Source organism: Monodelphis domestica, chromosome 3, assembly GCF_027887165.1.
Source record: "Monodelphis domestica isolate mMonDom1 chromosome 3, mMonDom1.pri, whole genome shotgun sequence".
Classification (NCBI taxonomy): Eukaryota; Metazoa; Chordata; class Mammalia; order Didelphimorphia; family Didelphidae; genus Monodelphis; species Monodelphis domestica.
Window position 1 is genome coordinate 30,318,014 of NC_077229.1, and position 15,823 is coordinate 30,333,836.

Below are 15,823 nucleotides of genomic sequence, written 5' to 3' on the forward strand. Positions count from 1 at the left end.
CAGTGAGGTGGCGCCGGGCTTGGAATCAGGAAGGTGCTTCTTCCTCAGTTCAACTCTGTTGACTCAGTCCAGACTCTTCCTAGCTGGGTCGCCCTGCTGGCCTCCCGTTGAATGAGCCAGGGAAGGAAATGGCCAACCTTTCTAGGGCCTTTCCAAGGAAGCGCCTGGTGGGCTCGTGACTGGGATGACAGCCACAACAGAAAGCATCGGCTCCCCTCCCAAGCCAGAAACCCCTTGAGTTTGGGAGCTCTGTGCCCCGGCACCAATATGGCACCAGGGCAGGGCGTGCCCGAGAACTGAACCTCAGGGGTCGCCGTGCTCCCAGCCTGGGGGGGAGGGGGGGCTCAGTCTTTAAAAGGGGGCCAGTGAAGCTGTACGGCAGTGATGGGTGCTGATAGATGGTGTTCTACGAAGGTGGTGCTCATGGAGCCTCCCGCCAGCCCTGGAAAGGAAGGAAGGTGAACGTGGAGCCCATTTTGTAGATGAACATCCCTGGGATCGGAAAGATGGAAATGGGAGTGTCTTGGCCAAGGTGGTGCTGCTGTGCGGTGGGGGGAGAGCTGGGTTTGGGGCGTCCCCGTAGATGATGATGATGATGATGATGTCAAGGATGTGAATCAAAAAAAATTTTTTTTTTAAGGGATGTAAATCCAGGTGATGGAAAAGATGGCGCCCTTGATGAAAGGTGGACATGCAGAAGAATGATTCTGGGGAGAAACATTATGGATGGAGGTCCATTGGCAATTACAGCATATACCGACTTTGTCCTCTCTTTCCTCCAAGAAAAAGCAGCTGCCACAGAGCTCTGGACCTGGAGTCAGGAAGACTTAAGTTCAAATCCTGCCTCAGATACCATCTAGCTGGGTGATCTTGGATGAGTCACTTAATCTCTGCTAAGGAGACAGCTAGGTGGCTCAGTGGAGAGATCACTGAGCCAAAGTCAGGAAGATCTGAGTTCAAATGTGGCCTCAGATCCTACCTGTGTGACCCTGTGCAAGTCACTTAACTTCTGCCTCAGTTTCCTCACCTGTAAAATGGAGATAATAAAAGCACCTACCTGGCTGACCCTGAACAAGTCACTTCACCCATGTGCCCAGCCTGACCACTCTTCTGCCTTGGAACCAATTCTTGGTATCGAGTCAATGCAGATAGGGCTGTAAGATTAAAAATTAATATCCAAATAGTATTATATTTTATGAAATGTATTAAGAAATGCTTGAAGCAAAGAACACAATAACCTCAGTAAAAAAAAAAGCAAGCTTCCTGGGGCCCCCACCGATAGGGAGAGAGCGCAGAGCACCAGCCGAAGGGAGAGAAAAGGGCGGGGTGCTGTACAAAGTGAGGACACAATGTGGACAGAGAAAAGGATTCTGGGAAATGGGGTCCGAGGGTTCAAGATGTCTAATTACACGGGGCTTAGAAACAGAACTTAAAAAAACGTAAGAGTAGCGCCAGGATCATGCTAATGACCAAACCAGGTGGTTGCTGGAGGTGGCCCGGAGGGGAGATCGTGGCTGTCAGGAATGACCCTCGAAGGGCCCCTAGTAAGATAGCAGCCAAATCTCTACCTAAAAGGCCCTCAGCAACCGCCCGTCCAACCACTTCCTGCTACAAATGGGGAAACTGAGACCCAGCTCTCGGGTCCTCGCCCTCTTTCTCCTCGTGTGTGACCTGCCCCCCACAGTCCGGCCTGGCGCCCCCAGATCAGGGTTTGGTTTTGCCCGAGGAATCCCCCTGAACGTGACTGGGCCTGGAAAGCGGCTCCTCAGAAAACCAGGATGGCGGCTTCCGCTGGCCTCTAGAAGTGGCGGCTGCCCCAGAGCTGCTCGGGAAGGTCCCAATGCGGCCCTCTGCTCCGGAGCTCCACCTCCCGCCGGCCCGATCAGCCCAGAGTACAGCCGGCGGGTTTGGGCTTCCAGGGCCCCCGCAAATCCCCAGCCACGTGCGCCGGGCAGGGGAGAGATGAAGACCAGACCAGCTTCCTGCTTCCCTCACCGACTCCAAGCCGAGCCCCCAGAGCCTTCCCGGGCACTTGCCCAGCCCGTGGGAGAGTCACAAAAACACAACTGGCCCGGATGAACAGCCGCAGAACTAGCAAGCTCAGTGGTCCTCGGCCCTCCGCCCTCCGGCTTGGGGTTTGGCTGTGGACGCCGGGAGTCTTTCCAGACCAGAAAAGGAGGCCAGGCCCTGCCCCCGGGGCTCCCCCCGGGGATTGTGGGATTGTTCCTAGTTCCTAGTCTGGGAAGTTCCGACCTTACAGGCTGGGGCTGCGCATGCGCCATTAACCGCCCGCTGGTGAGAATCCCTCCAGGGCGGTCAATCCCAGCATTCCTCGCTGGCCCTGGGCGAGGGCGTTGCGGCTGCCTCACTGTCCCCTGCTTTCCTCTTTTTTGGGGCGCAGCTTCGGAGGCTCCCTCCTCCCCCGTGTTTCCCGGGAGGTCCCCCCGCGGGTTTTAGAGCCCGCCCGAGGTTACTTTTCTAAACCTTTGCTGTGGGAGAGCCGGTGAGAAGGCGGCGGGTCACCGAAACAGACTGATTCTTCCTGGAAGATCCGCGCCGGACCGGACGCCTCCCCCACCCTCTGCCAGCAGGGCCGCGTGAGCAGAGTCAGTCCGGGAGGGCTGGAGGTCCGCTTCTCCGAACAGAACCGGGCACTGCCTATCTGCGTTCCTCCAAGAGCCGGGGAGAGGCACCTTCCTCCGCACTGCACGAATGAAAGGGAAGAAGGCCTGGGAGCCGCTGGGGTTCGGGGTGTCTTAGAATCAGTCCTGGGGATGGGCTTAAGTGACTTGCCCAGGGTCACCCAGCTAGGAAGGGTCTGAGGCCTGACTGGAACCCAGGACCTCCCCGTCTTTAGGTCTGGCTCTCCATCCAAGGAGCCACCCGCTGCCCCCGACAGATTTTTAAAGGGCCACGTTGGGCGGAGGAGGGAAGGGGGGCCTCCCTAGTCTGCTGAAGTCGCACTCAGAATTTCGCTGCTAGATCACCGGCGTGGAGAGCTCCTTCGTGCATCTCTCGCCAGGGACCCTCCACCCCTGCCTGCCAGCTGGCACCCTGACAACCGGATGGGCCTGGGCTGCTGCCCGTCTTGCCGCCCTGCTCTTTGGCTTGCTTGCCGGAGGCTCCGCAGCTCGGGACAAGTTTCCCAGGAAGGGGTCGGGCATTGGCAGAACTCTGCAGGGCCTCCCTCCGAGGCTGGCAGGAGAGCAGAGCTGGCCCAATCCTGGGAGGAGGGGCGAGTCTGACCGGCGGCCATCTTCACCCCAGTTCAGAGACAGAAACTGGCTTCTGATGACTGCGTGGGGGCAGCCGTTTCCCACCCCTCGGCCACCCCCAAACCAGGGTCTGCAGGCCTGGGACCAAGAGGACCCAAAGGGCGGAGGGCTACCGGGAACCAGCCCACTCGTGTCCAGGCCCGGGCTTCTGCTGCTTCCCCTCGTGGGCCAGAGGGAAGGGGGGGCTCCCCCTCTCCCCCGTCCTGAGAGGCCCTCATGGTCCCTTTCCTGAGACCGGCATCCTCTCGCTGCCCCTCATCCATGTCTCTGGGCCGCCCCCCAGGCCCTTCCATTTCCTTCCAGGCTCTGGCTTGGGCCACGGCAGATGCAGCTCCTTTCTTGGTGCTCTGGAATGCCGGGGTCCCTCTGTGCTCTCGCCCCCCAGGACCAAAGAGTGGAGGGGGCCGGAGGGCCAACACCCATGTTGGCCCAGAGGGACATCCCTAGATTGTGTCGGGCCAGAGGCGCTCTCGGTGTGACCAGACCATCAGTCATCTGGCTTTCAGGCCTTATTTGGAGAGAGCCTCCCCCTCAGGCTCCCCTGTCCCCTTCCTTCCACTTGATTAATTTGGGGGGAAGGGGATAACATCCCCAATGGGATCAATGACCGGTGCCCTTCCTTGACAACTCCATTCCTTCTTAGCACAGGCGCCGCCGGCCAGGATCATCTCTGACCCCTCTGACCTGTTCTACATTAGGCTGCCCCCCAACGATGCCTTCCCCCCCAAGCCTTCTGGCCTCCACAACCCGGCTTCTGCTTTCCTTCCCAGGCAGCCCTTCTCTCTGCTCCCCCAAAGGCCCTGCTGTGGATAGAACGCTAGGCCCAGAGGCAAGATCTGAGTTCAAATCTTGTGGTGCTCACTAGCTGTGATCTTGGATGAGTTACTTGTGTCTGCCTCAGTTTCTTCAACTGTAAAACGGAATAAACGGATATGTGTAAAGCGCTTTGCCAGTGTAGACCAACCCCGTGTCCCCCTGGCTCACACTAGCCATCTCCTCTCCGGGAGAGTCCACGATGGCAACAGTGACTGTGCCCGAGGAGAGAGGAGCCGACTTCAGAGACTTCTGGGAAAGCGGGTTTGAGAAGGCCCCTGGCTGTCTGCCCGCCTGCAGTAGAATAGGGCCAGGTTTTTCTTGGCCATGGCAGAGCCTGCTCTTGCTTTCCCCATGGGGAGGGCCATGGAGAGGCAGAAGGAAGAGAAGGTAGCTCTTCATTTGTAAACAGAATTTAATAAAAACAAAGCTGGAGCCCCCATTCCCTCCATTATTGGGTCACATGATTCCCTGGGGCTTCTCGGGGTCCTCCAGGCACTTGGCAGCCCCGGCTCCCCTCGGGCCTCCTCCCTGGAGTGTTGGGGCTCCACCTCTGCAGCCTCTGGGCCTCCGGCACCAAGGACCGTAACCTTCCGCCAGAAGACTGCGCTGGATGTGACGTTTCCTAGAGGGGAAACTGCGGCACGGGGTGCTTGGGCAGAGCTCCCTCTGCGGCAGCCTTTTCCCTGAGGTTTGCAGTCGGTGGAGATGCTCGTGGTGGCCGGGCAGGTTTGGGATCAGGAGGGAGGCACAAGCTCACAAAGCGGGCCTTTTTGTTCCCCAAAGGGCCAGCCTGGCAGATCCTGGCAGCCTATGGGTGAAGGCAGGAGCCGGGCACAGGCCGAAGCCTCCCTCCCCAGTGGGCTCAGCTCCGGTAGCTCTTCAGCAGGTGCCCAGCAATCACCAGTCGCTGGATCTCGCTGGTGCCCTCATAGATCTCCGTGATCCGGGCATCTCGGTAATGGCGCTCGGCGGGCATCTCTGTCACGTAGCCCATCCCACCCAGGATCTGAATGGCCTGAAAGAGAAGTCAAGGAGGTCTTTGGAGTCCCTCAGGAGCTAGGCCTGGGCACATCCGACGGCCTCGCAGGAAGCTCACTCACCTGGTGGGCGATCTGAGTGGCAGCCTCAGATGCTGCCAGTTTGGCCATGGCGGCTTCCTAAGCAGGAGGAGACGAAAGCGAGTGAGGGAGGCCCACCTGGGTCCCCGGGGCTGCCTCTTCCCCCCAGGAGGACCTTCCCCGGAGCTTCCCTCCCAGAAAGCCAACCCTCGCCAAAACAGTAGGCCAAGCACCTTGCTGAAGGGCTTCTGGTTATCCTTGAGCATGGCTGCCCGCCAGGTCAGCAGTCGGGCACTCTCCAAGGCCAGGGCCATGTCTGCCAGCTTGAACTGAAACACAGCCAAGTGCCCGGACCGTCAGGAGCCTCTCCTCCCCCAGAGATGCCCCCCCGACTCCCCAGAAAAGGGGGACCCCAGGCAAAGCTCGGCCCCTCCCCATTACCTGGATGCTCTGCAGCTTAGTGAGAGGGGAGCCAAAGGCCATGCGCTTTTCGGCGTAGTCCACGGCACAATCCAAGGCAGCCTGGGCAATGCCAAGGGCCTGGGCAGCGATGCCGATCCGACCCATATCCAGGGTTTGCTGTCAGGATGGCCCAAGAGTCAGCTCGGTTGGTGTCCCCATTTCCATCCCCACCCCAGGGCAGGCAGGGCCAGGCTCACCATGGCGATCTTGAAGCCCGTGCCCGTCCCGCCCAGCACATTGTCCTTAGGAATGCGACAGTCTTCAAAGATGAGGTTGGCCGTGGACGAGGCTCGGATGCCCATTTTGTCTTCCTTCTTCCCCAGGGAGAGCCCAGGCGTTGGCATGGGAACCAAGAAGGCCGTGATACCCTACGAGCCCACAGAAAGCTAAGACACTGGCCCTACTTCCAGCCTCCACCCATTTGCCCAAGCCAAGGACCCAGAGCGAGCCCAACTCCAGCCAGGAGGAAGGCAGAGTGGCTCCAAGAGCTCCCAGAAGCCTTGGGCAAGGGGCCTGCTATTCTCACCTTGTGTTTCAAGGACTTGGAGGAGGTGGCAAAGACCACGGCCGCCGATGCTTCCCAGGAGTTGGTGATCCAGGCTTTGGTGCCGTTCAGGACCCACGAATCTCCATCCAGTTGGGCAGTGGTGGAAGCGGCTCCAGCATCACTGCCATTCCCTGCCCCACAGGGTGATCCAGGGCTGGATGAACAAATGGCTGTGCCCGCCCCAGCCCCCAGCCCTGCAGGGGTGACACCCGCGCCCTGAACGGCTTCGCTCTCTCAGAGTTCTGCAGGGGAGGAGATCTGGCGGGACGAGAGGGCCCCACAGGGCCCCCAGGCTTCTTGGGCATCCTGGGCTGGGTGTAGGAGGTTCAGGCCGAGTCTCCCAGCCCCGACCCAGTACCTGGTTCACTGAGAGCAAAGCAGCCAATCTTGTCACCACTGGTAAAGGGTGAGATCCATTTCTGCTTCTGTTCCTGGGATCCAAAGCTAAGGATCGGCCCCAAATAGAGAGACTGCAGAGGAGGAGGGAGAGCTGTGAGGCCTCCGCAGGGCTGGAAGCCACCTCCTTCCGGACTCCAGCGAGAGGCCAGGGGCTGGGAGAGCAGCCACTTACGTTGTTGACACTCATGATGACTCCAGTGGACGCACAGCCCCGGCTGATCTCTTCCAAAGCAATAGCGTAGGCCAAGTAGTCGAGCCCGGCTCCATTGAACTCCTCAGGCACAGCCATAGCCAGCAGCCCGAGCGCCCCCATCTTCTTGATCTATTCCAAGGAATCACCGAAATGCAGAATTAGAAGGACCCCAAGAGGTCATCCTGGTCCAACCTGAAGCTGAGCAAACATCCCCCTCCGAGACACGTGGGGGGCCACAGCTGGCTGACTTAGCTCAGAGCGGAGCCTCAGTCTGAAGGAGCCTCCCAAGGCCATCCAGCCCCGAACAAGGTGATCGCCAGCAAGTGGGGGGCAGCCCGACCCAACTACGGGGAGTTCTCCACGTTCGGAAACTCTCTTCCCTGCCAACAAGTCCGGCGTTCTAGCCTTTGCTCCAAGAGCCAGCCTCTGGGATCCTGCAGAACCAGGCTAATCTCTCCTTCCCGGGACAAGCCAACACCAGCGCGCTTCCTTTGCCAGCCTTCCCACGGCACGATCTCTTACTGCCCCCCTCTGGACGCCGCAGCTCACCAATTGTTTTGTCAGTGGCCAGGCTGGACCCGGTGCTTCTCCAAGAGTGGCAGCCCAAGACTTACGTGCCCCTGCCTCCCACTGTCCGTGTCATCCCATAACCCCCCCCCCCGCATCGTTTTCGGGGGTCGCCACCCAGTGGAGCCTCCCAGTTCTGGCGGTCCTTAAAGTCCGACTCCACGTTTCTCCCACTAAATCTCGTCTTCCTGGATTTTGTTCAACTCTGCGTCCATCTCTGCACATGGGTTGGCCTCCAGTCTGCAAACTACTACTGAACGTGCAACACGCTGACCTGAGGCTGGAGGCCCTCCACCAGGGACCTTTGAAGCTGGCCCAGAACAAGAACAAGAACCAAGAGAGGGGCCCAGGCTGCCAATCGGCTGTAGAAGCCTCTGCAGCCTTCCTAACCCGCATCGCACCATCTTTTCCACCAGGAGGGCGAGGGATTGTCTCCTTTTACAGAGTAAGAAACCAAGTTCCAGGAGTCCGTGACCATCGGACAGGGCAGGCTGCCAGGCTGACCTCGTCCTCCTCGGTCGCACGGCCACCAGAACTTAGCCAGGGTGTGAGAGGCCGGCAGCAGAGAAGCCCGTTGCCCGCCTTGCTCTCGCCTCTGCACCTGGGCATCACGGCCACCGTCCTTGCCACTGTGCTCAGTGGCTCATGTCTGCTGAATCCCAGAATCAGAATTGGGCTCCTTCCTGGGAGCTTCTGTTTCTCACAGTGTTTGGCAGATACTAAGTGCTTAACGTTCATTCACTCATCCATATACTCCCCCAAACCTTGTCCAAGGAGGAAATAAGGGGCGTCAGCCAAAACCCATCCATAGTGAAAGGCTCTATGGGGCCACCACCTCCCCTTCTAGAGGCTCACTAGCCACCCCCTTAATGGCCCTTCCTGGATTTTGGCAGGGATTGAAGTCAAGTTTATCCTAGAGCTTACAGGTGCCACTCTCTTCCGGTTCCGAGAGACCAGAACAATATCTGCACCTCTCCTCCTCCTGTCACACCTCATCCATAACCCATACTTCTGGCCCATCCTTCCTTTTTAGCACAAATTATAAAAGGGTGTTAACCTCCCAGGGCTGCTAGACAGCTCAGTGGACTGAGACAGGTGGAACCAGGAAGTCCTGAGTTCAAATGTGACCTCAAGCACTTCCTAGCCATGGGAGGCTGGTCATTTAATCCTAATTGCCTGGCCCTTGCCCCTTTTCTGTTTTAGACAGAAGGTCCGGGCTTAAAATTTAAAAACAAAAAACAACACCTAACTTCCCTTCACTACTTCTATCATTGCTGCCAGAACAAGAAGTTCCTTCCTGCTGAGGAAAATTATCCATCCAAGGTTCTTGTTGGTTCTTCCACATTTTGTTATGTTGTGGTACAGAATGTCATGTTATATCGTCTTGCAACATATCAAGAAACTTTGGGCATCTGCTTTCAGCAGAGAGAGCACGGAAGCCTAAGTTTACCTCACCAAACCCCCTTTTCTGCTTTCCCCGGTCTCGGTGCCAGCCCTGTGCTGCTTCCAGAATTCCTCTGTCTTCCTTCCATACAGGTTGTTTGCTGGTGGTGGACTCTGATCATCTTTGCCCAGAAGCTCTCCTGTGTACTTCTTCCTCCCTCCTCATTTCCGAGACCCTCTCACACGTAGATTGGCTCTTTAAAATTTTTTTCTCAATTACACATAACCACAATTTTAACATTCATTTTCTAAAATGTTGAGTTACAAATTTTCTACCTCCTTCTCCAACTCCCTCCCCTTCCTGTTTCCCAAAATGATAAGTAATATTTTTGTAAACCCTCACCTTCTGCCTTAGAATAGATACTAAGTATTGGTTCTAAGACAGAAGAGTGGTAAAGGCTCAGCAACGGGTTAAGTGACTTGCCCAGAGTCACACAGCTGGGAAGTGTCTATTTAGCTGCGCCTGACAAGTAGGCAATTTAATCTACGTTTTACTTGTGTGATCATGCAAAACAAATTTTCATATTGGTTATGTTGTGGAAGATGTGCGTGCGTGCGTGCGTGCGTGTGTGTGTGTGTGTGTGTGGTTAGAGTGTGTGTATATAAAGTCTGAAAAAATAAAGTGAAAAAAAGTCTGCCTCTACATTCAGACTCCATCAGTACTTTCTCTGGAGTTCGACAGCATTTTTCTTACGTCCTTCAGAACTGCCTTGGATCTTTCTGTTACTATATCCTCCACAGCTGATCATCATACAATATTGCTGTTACTGTGTCCAATGTTTTCCTGGTTCTGCTCACTTCACTTTGCATCAGTTCACGTAAGTCTTTTGGGGTTTTTCCTGAAATCGTCCTGTTCTTCATTTCTTACAGCACAGTAGTGTTCCATTGCATAGACCACAGTTTGTTCAGCCACTCCCCAACTGATGGACATCCCCTCAGTTTCCCATTCTTTGCCACCACAAAAAGAGCTGCTAGAAAAATTTTTGTACAAATGAGTCCTTTTCTCTTTTCTTTGGTCTCTTGATGGTATTGCTAGATCAAAGAGTACACACTAATTTATGGCCCTCTTAGCATAGTTCCAAATTGTTTTCCAGAATGATTGGATCAGTTTACAACTCCACCAGCCTTGGTGCCCCAACTTTCCCACATCCCCAGCATTTATCATTTTCCTTTTCTGTCGTATTAGCCCATCTTATAAGGTGTGAGGTAGTACCTCAGAGTTTATTGAATTTGCATTTCTCTAATCAACAGTGACTTAGAACTTTTTTTTTAATATGACTATAGATAGCTTTGCTTTCTTTCTCTGAAAAGTGCCTGTTTATATCCTTTGCCCATTTATCAGTTGGGGGATGTCTTGTACTCTTATAAATTTAACTCAGTTTTTTGTATATCTGAGGAATGAGGACTTTATTAGAGACACTTGCCAAAAAAAAAAACCAAGGGGCAGCTGGGTAGTTCAGTGGATTGAGAACCAGGCCTAGAGATGGGAGGTCCTAGGTTCAAATCTGGCCTCAGCCACTTCCCAGCTGGGTGACCCTGGACAAATCATTTATCCCCCATTGCCTAGCCCTTACCACTCTTCTGCCTTGGAACCAATACACAGTATTGATTCCAAGACGGAAGGTAAGGGTTTTTATAAAAATAAATAAACAATAAAAAATAAATTTTCCCAATCATTAATTCCTTTAATCTTCTTGACTTTTTGTTCTTTCACACGAATTGTTATATTTTTCCTAGCTCTATAAAATAATTGTGGGATAGTTTGATTGGTATGACACTGATTAAGCAGATTAATTTAGGTAGATTTGTCACTTCTTTCACACGAATTGTTATATTTTTCCTAGCTCTATAAAATAATTTTGGGATAGTTTGATTGGTATGACACTGATTGATTAAGCAGATTAATTTAGGTAGATTTTTCACTTTTATTATATTGGTTCAGCCTATCCATGAACAATTCCTATTTTTCTAATTGTTTAGATCTGACTTTATTTGTAAGAAGTGTTTTGTAATTTTGTTCATGTGAATTTGTCTTGGCAGGTAGACTCCCAGCTATTTTATACTACCTAGAGTTATTTTAAATGGATTTCTCTTTCTATCTGTTGCTACTGGCCTTTATTGGTAATAGAAATGCTGATGCTTTATAGGGATTTACTTTATATCCTACAACTTTGCTATAGTTGTTAATTATTTCAACTAGTTGCTCAGTCGATTCCCTATGTACACCATCGTCACTTCCTGGCCTGTTAGCTAAGATCAAGTGTCTAAGTATACCAGCATATCATCTGCAGAGTTTAGTTTTCTTTCTTCACCGTCTATTCTAATTCCAGCATTTTTTTTAATGTTATCGCTATAGTGAACATCTCTAGTAGGATACTGAATAACAGAGGCGATAATGGGCATCCTTGCTTCTCCCCCGATCTTACTGGGAAGGCTTCCAGCGTGTGCCCAGTACAGACAGTGCTTGCTGCTGGGTTTAGACAGCCTACTTTTCACTTTAAGGAAAGCTCCATTCATTCTTATGCTCTCTGGTATCTTTAACAGGACCGAGTATTGTATTTGTCAGAAGCTTCTGAATCTGCTGATGCAGTCATGTGACTTCTATGGGCCTAGTTGGTTAGCGAAATGGTCAGTTATGCTCATACGGTTCCTGATATCGAAGCAGTGCAGCATTCTTGATAGAAATCCCTCATGCTCATAGCACGCTCCTTATGCTGTATTAGTGCTCCCAGCAGACAAGCCGTGCTGGTCTGCCTCTCCCCTCTCGTGAACGAGACGGACCCTTGCACCCTTCCAAAGGCCTCTTCCATTCCTGATTTCACTCCCAGCACATCTCGGTGCTCCCCGGGAAGAAGCTGATGTCCTTGGGGAGGCCGGAATCTCCAGCCTCGGCTGATGCTATGTTGTGACCAGATGGCTGCTACTCCCTCCTGGAGACAATGTGGAATGAGTGCATCACTAGAGGAGGCCGCCTTGACTTCGGGACCTCTCTGGCTGTTTCTCCCCTCCCCGGCTTGCCTCAAAGACAGCCAGGCGCCTTTTCCGTGGCAGAGCTTTTGATTAGGTTTGCAAGAATCCAGAAATGCATTTTACCAGTGACAGCTTAATCAGTGTTCCTAGGACACGCCTCCTCCTCAGCCAGAAGACTATCATTCCTTTTCTGTTTCAACTAACTTCTGTTAGAAGGCAGAAGAGTGGGAAGGGCTAGGCAATGGGGGCGACTGACTTGCCCACATAAGCGAAGCAGAGACTGAGGTCAGATTTGAACACAGGCCCCCCCCCTCTCTAGGCCTACTCAATCTACTGTACCTAGCTAGCCCTGAAGCCCTCCTTTCCCATAGTTTATCTCCTTAACTCCCTAGATTTGCCTCTTCTCACTCCCTTGCCTTTGACTGGCCTGGGGACGAAGCCACACAGATGTGTCTCAGGCCTTCCGTTTCTTGCCCCAAATCTTTAGCCATGCTTTCTGGCTTCCCTCTAGCAGGCTACCCGCTCCCATAACTCCCCAGGAGCAAGTAGAAGCCCCCGTTTCAGCAGACCTTGGGCAGTCTTGAACACCCCCACAAGAAGCCCCGAAGCCTCCAACCCCTACCACGAGTCCAAGTTCTTCTCTGCCTTCTCAGATCCTGGATTTGTTTGTTGGGGGAGGCATCCGATTCTTCTCCATGACCTGAAAAGCAGAGGCACTTTCCCCAATGCCCACCATCCTTTCTAGGTTCTTTGAGTATCGTGGCAAGATTACAAGGGTCCTGCCATGCAAGGGATTACACGATTGTGCTAGTTCTCCATCCTTCTCAGTGTTGCTAAAAGTCCCCCGGAGGAGTCTCTCCTGGGAGGGGAGGGATGCCACGGCACTGCCACCTTTGTCCACTCTGTACTCCTTGAAAGAGTTGCTTCAGGGCACCTAGGTATCTCCGTGGGGAGAGGGCCAGGTCTGGAGTCGGGAGGATCTGGGTTCAAATCCAGCCTCAGAAACACTTCCTAGCTGTGCGCCCCAGAGCAAGTCACTTCACCATGATCCCCTTTTTGGTCTTAGAAATGATACTAGGATAGAAGGTCGAGGCTGCCAGGCAACCTGAGGAGGGTGTTGGACCAAGCTAGACCGTTGGCAGATAGCTGGCTTCTTGGGCTGGGTCTGTACTAGGGCAATGTTCCTTCCAGGGATTTCCTTTTTTTTTTAATGAACCTAAACATTAACGAATACGAGCATTTCAGCTAACAAAGAGTAGAAAGGAAGACTGACTATAAACTATTCTAAACGTCTTGGAGTTTTTTAAGAGCACATGACTAACTTTAACACAACCACACATTTCCACGCTTGTCTGGGGCCTCTGCTCAGTGTCTCTCTTCTGGTTATGTCTGCGTAACTGAGGCTCTCTGCTTCCTGCTCCGATCCTGGTATCCTCCTCATTACCTGCCCCCACAAGGAAGCTCCGGCGGCCTTGCCGAGGGCCGCAAGGGGCTCAGGCCCCGAGCCTCACCACCTTGTCCCTTCGGTGACCGCCCCGTCAGTGATCCACCGATTGGTCCCCTCCAGGCCGTACAATGCTTCGAGGTTTCTCCGACTCCGCCGTCCTCGCAGCCCCTTCTACCAGTTCATCTGCTCTGCCTGGCTGCGTCCTGCTTCCACTTGGGGCCCCTCTGACGGCTCTCGTCTCCGGGCCCTTCCCCTCTGCTTCACCCTAGCTGAGGGGTCTGTCCTCCGGAGGGTCTCTCACGGCAGGAGTCCTGGCAGGTAGAACACGGTCCCCGGGATGTCGGTGAGTCCTCTACTCAGGCGTACTCTGGTAGGACGAGTCAATGGCCGATGCTGGCTGAGGACAGAAGCCCCCTTCGGAGTAGGTCCAGGAGAGCTCGTCTCTCCACCACAGCTGGCGCGGGCAGGCCAGGAGGAGGAGGCGGCCTGCCCCATTCCCCAGCCTCCCCAGCTAGTGCATGGCGTCTCAACGTCAAGCTGAGGCTGTGACTAAGATTCATTGTCCAGCGCTGCCAACTCCAGGACAGGCCCTGTCCTGAGGGCCTCTGGGACAAGACAGCCCGACACCAGGTCAGGGCTACCCGAGAAAAGGCTAAAAGTCACTCTGCAACCACGGACTTATGGGACCAGGGAAGCACCTGCTCGGCCATCTAAAGGTTCCAACAGTGAGGGAAAGAGGAATCAGGAAGAAGTCAAAGCTTAGGGAAGGTCCGGAACCTCCCAAGGAAAAAAGAACAAAACTAAATTGACCATAAAAGATACAGATATTATCATAAAAACCCAGAGAAAAAGACTATCCAGGAGAGGCTGGATAACAGTGCCAAAGGCAGATAATGAAATTGAGAAGGACAAAGACTGAGAAAAAAGCAGAGCAATTTAAAGACTTAGAGGGGCAACTAGGTAGTACAGTAGATAGAGCACCAGGCCCGGAGGAAGGAGGTCCTGGATTCAAATGTGGCCTCAGACACTTCCTAGCTGTGTGACCCTGGGCAAGTCATTAACCCATCTGCCTAGCCCTTCACCGCTCCTGTCTTAGAATTGACACTAACCCAGAAGGTAAGGGCTTGAAATAGGAAGACCACAGTTTTGTGGCACTGTGTGTGTCCTTTCGTGATGGCAGACTGCAGGGCACCCTCCAGAAGTCTGTGTCGTGAATTCCCCATCCATCTCTGGCAGGCTTGGAAGGGGAGAGGAGAAGAGACACAGGGGCAGCTTATTGGGTTACAGGGGGGTTTGTCTGGCGTACAGAGACCTGAAGAGGAAGCCATGGAAGGAGAAAGACAGAGAAATGCCCTTACACGCTCGCACAGATGAGAGGGGGAGGGGGGGGGAGGGGGAGAAAGAATATAAATATCTGGTTGGGGGTCAAGTCTAAAAAAGACGGACGTCCACGTGCCTTAAGGCTTGCTGAGAGCCTTCCTTACACGCGCCACTTCTTGCTCCGAGGCCGAAGGGAAGGATGAGGGAAGACACCGGAAAGCTTTTCAAGTTGGCATGAGGGAAGTCGAGGCAGGTGTTGGGAGAAGATCCCAGTGTTCACGGCTAAGCTGGGAGCAGGACCCTCCCCAGAGGGCCTGGTTTGGCTGCTGGGCAGGAAGGAGCCGCTGTGATGTGCGGAAGGGCGTCACGGCTTGCAAAGCTTTCTTCCCAGGGACAGCACCCGAGGCCTCGTCAGATCCTCCCAGCTCCGGGGCTTTGTCGGTGAGGCTTACGTCTGCGCGCGCCGGGACTCCGGGCCTGGCTGGGTCCCTGTCTAGCGCCCACCATCCAGAGGGCCGCGGAGCCGTCCCAGGCGACGCGCAAGGCCCTCGTGGGCCGGGCCTCCATTTCCCCGGCTACGAGGGAGGGCGGGAGCCTTCACCTGGCTCCCTGAGCCGCTGGAGAGTGTTTTTAAAGGGACAACAATGCAACCTGAGGACTTTTCCGGGAACCTCCATCCGGAATGTCGCCTGTTTCCGATCCGCCTGCAGTTTCCCTCCCCAAGCCCGAGCCTGGACGGGCCTGGCTGCACTCAGGAATTCGCTGGGCTCGCTAGGCGGTGACCAGACACCTGCTGCCACGTGGGAGCCCCCCAGGAGAAAATAGTAGATGTTCAGTGCGGCGGAAAAGCTGCCAGATACCAAGGCCGTGCTGCTTCAGGCAGCCTCCGCAGTCAGAGTGGAAGGAGCCTCGGGGATCCTCCTTGCTACTACGGAGGAGGGAAGTGATTTGCCCAGTCACCCAGCCAGGAGGGGGCAGGGCCAGAGTGCCCAGCTCCTAAGCCGGGGCTCTGTCCGCTCGATCCCACATGGCATCCCTTGCACGCCTGGGTCGAGAGCGAGGGAGACTGAAAAAGGACCAGAACTGGCCCTTAAAGGGCCATCCGTGGGGTAGGGAGGTAGCACAGGCTGGAGCTCAAATGGGGCCTCTATGCTGTGCAGCCATGTGACCCTGGGCGAGTCCCTTCACCCCCACTGCTTTACTCCTGCTGCTCTTCCGTCTCCGAACAGTCCCAGAGTGCTTTGCTTGGACTTCTATACTGTAAATAGCAAATTCTGCCTTCCATGAGAGTTCGCTCTGAACTGTGGTCCTGCTCGGCCAATGGCA

The 15,823-nt window shown here is 54.4% G+C and overlaps 1 protein-coding gene across 1 annotated transcript in view; it reads right to left on the reverse strand.

Annotated features, from left to right (window-relative positions):
* Positions 1-4,485: 4,485 nt before the first annotated feature.
* ACADS (acyl-CoA dehydrogenase short chain) overlaps positions 4,486-15,823 on the reverse strand; it is a 19,442-nt gene continuing 8,104 nt past the window's right edge. The window contains exons 3-10 of the mRNA XM_001376586.4: positions 6,730-6,879; positions 6,517-6,628; positions 6,138-6,289; positions 5,809-5,979; positions 5,591-5,728; positions 5,383-5,478; positions 5,192-5,248; positions 4,486-5,106 (exon numbers count right to left, since the gene is read on the reverse strand). Coding sequence (XP_001376623.2) covers positions 4,954-5,106; positions 5,192-5,248; positions 5,383-5,478; positions 5,591-5,728; positions 5,809-5,979; positions 6,138-6,289; positions 6,517-6,628; positions 6,730-6,879 — 1,029 coding nt within the window. The 3' untranslated portion in view covers positions 4,486-4,953. The remainder of the gene's footprint in view (positions 5,107-5,191; positions 5,249-5,382; positions 5,479-5,590; positions 5,729-5,808; positions 5,980-6,137; positions 6,290-6,516; positions 6,629-6,729; positions 6,880-15,823) is intronic.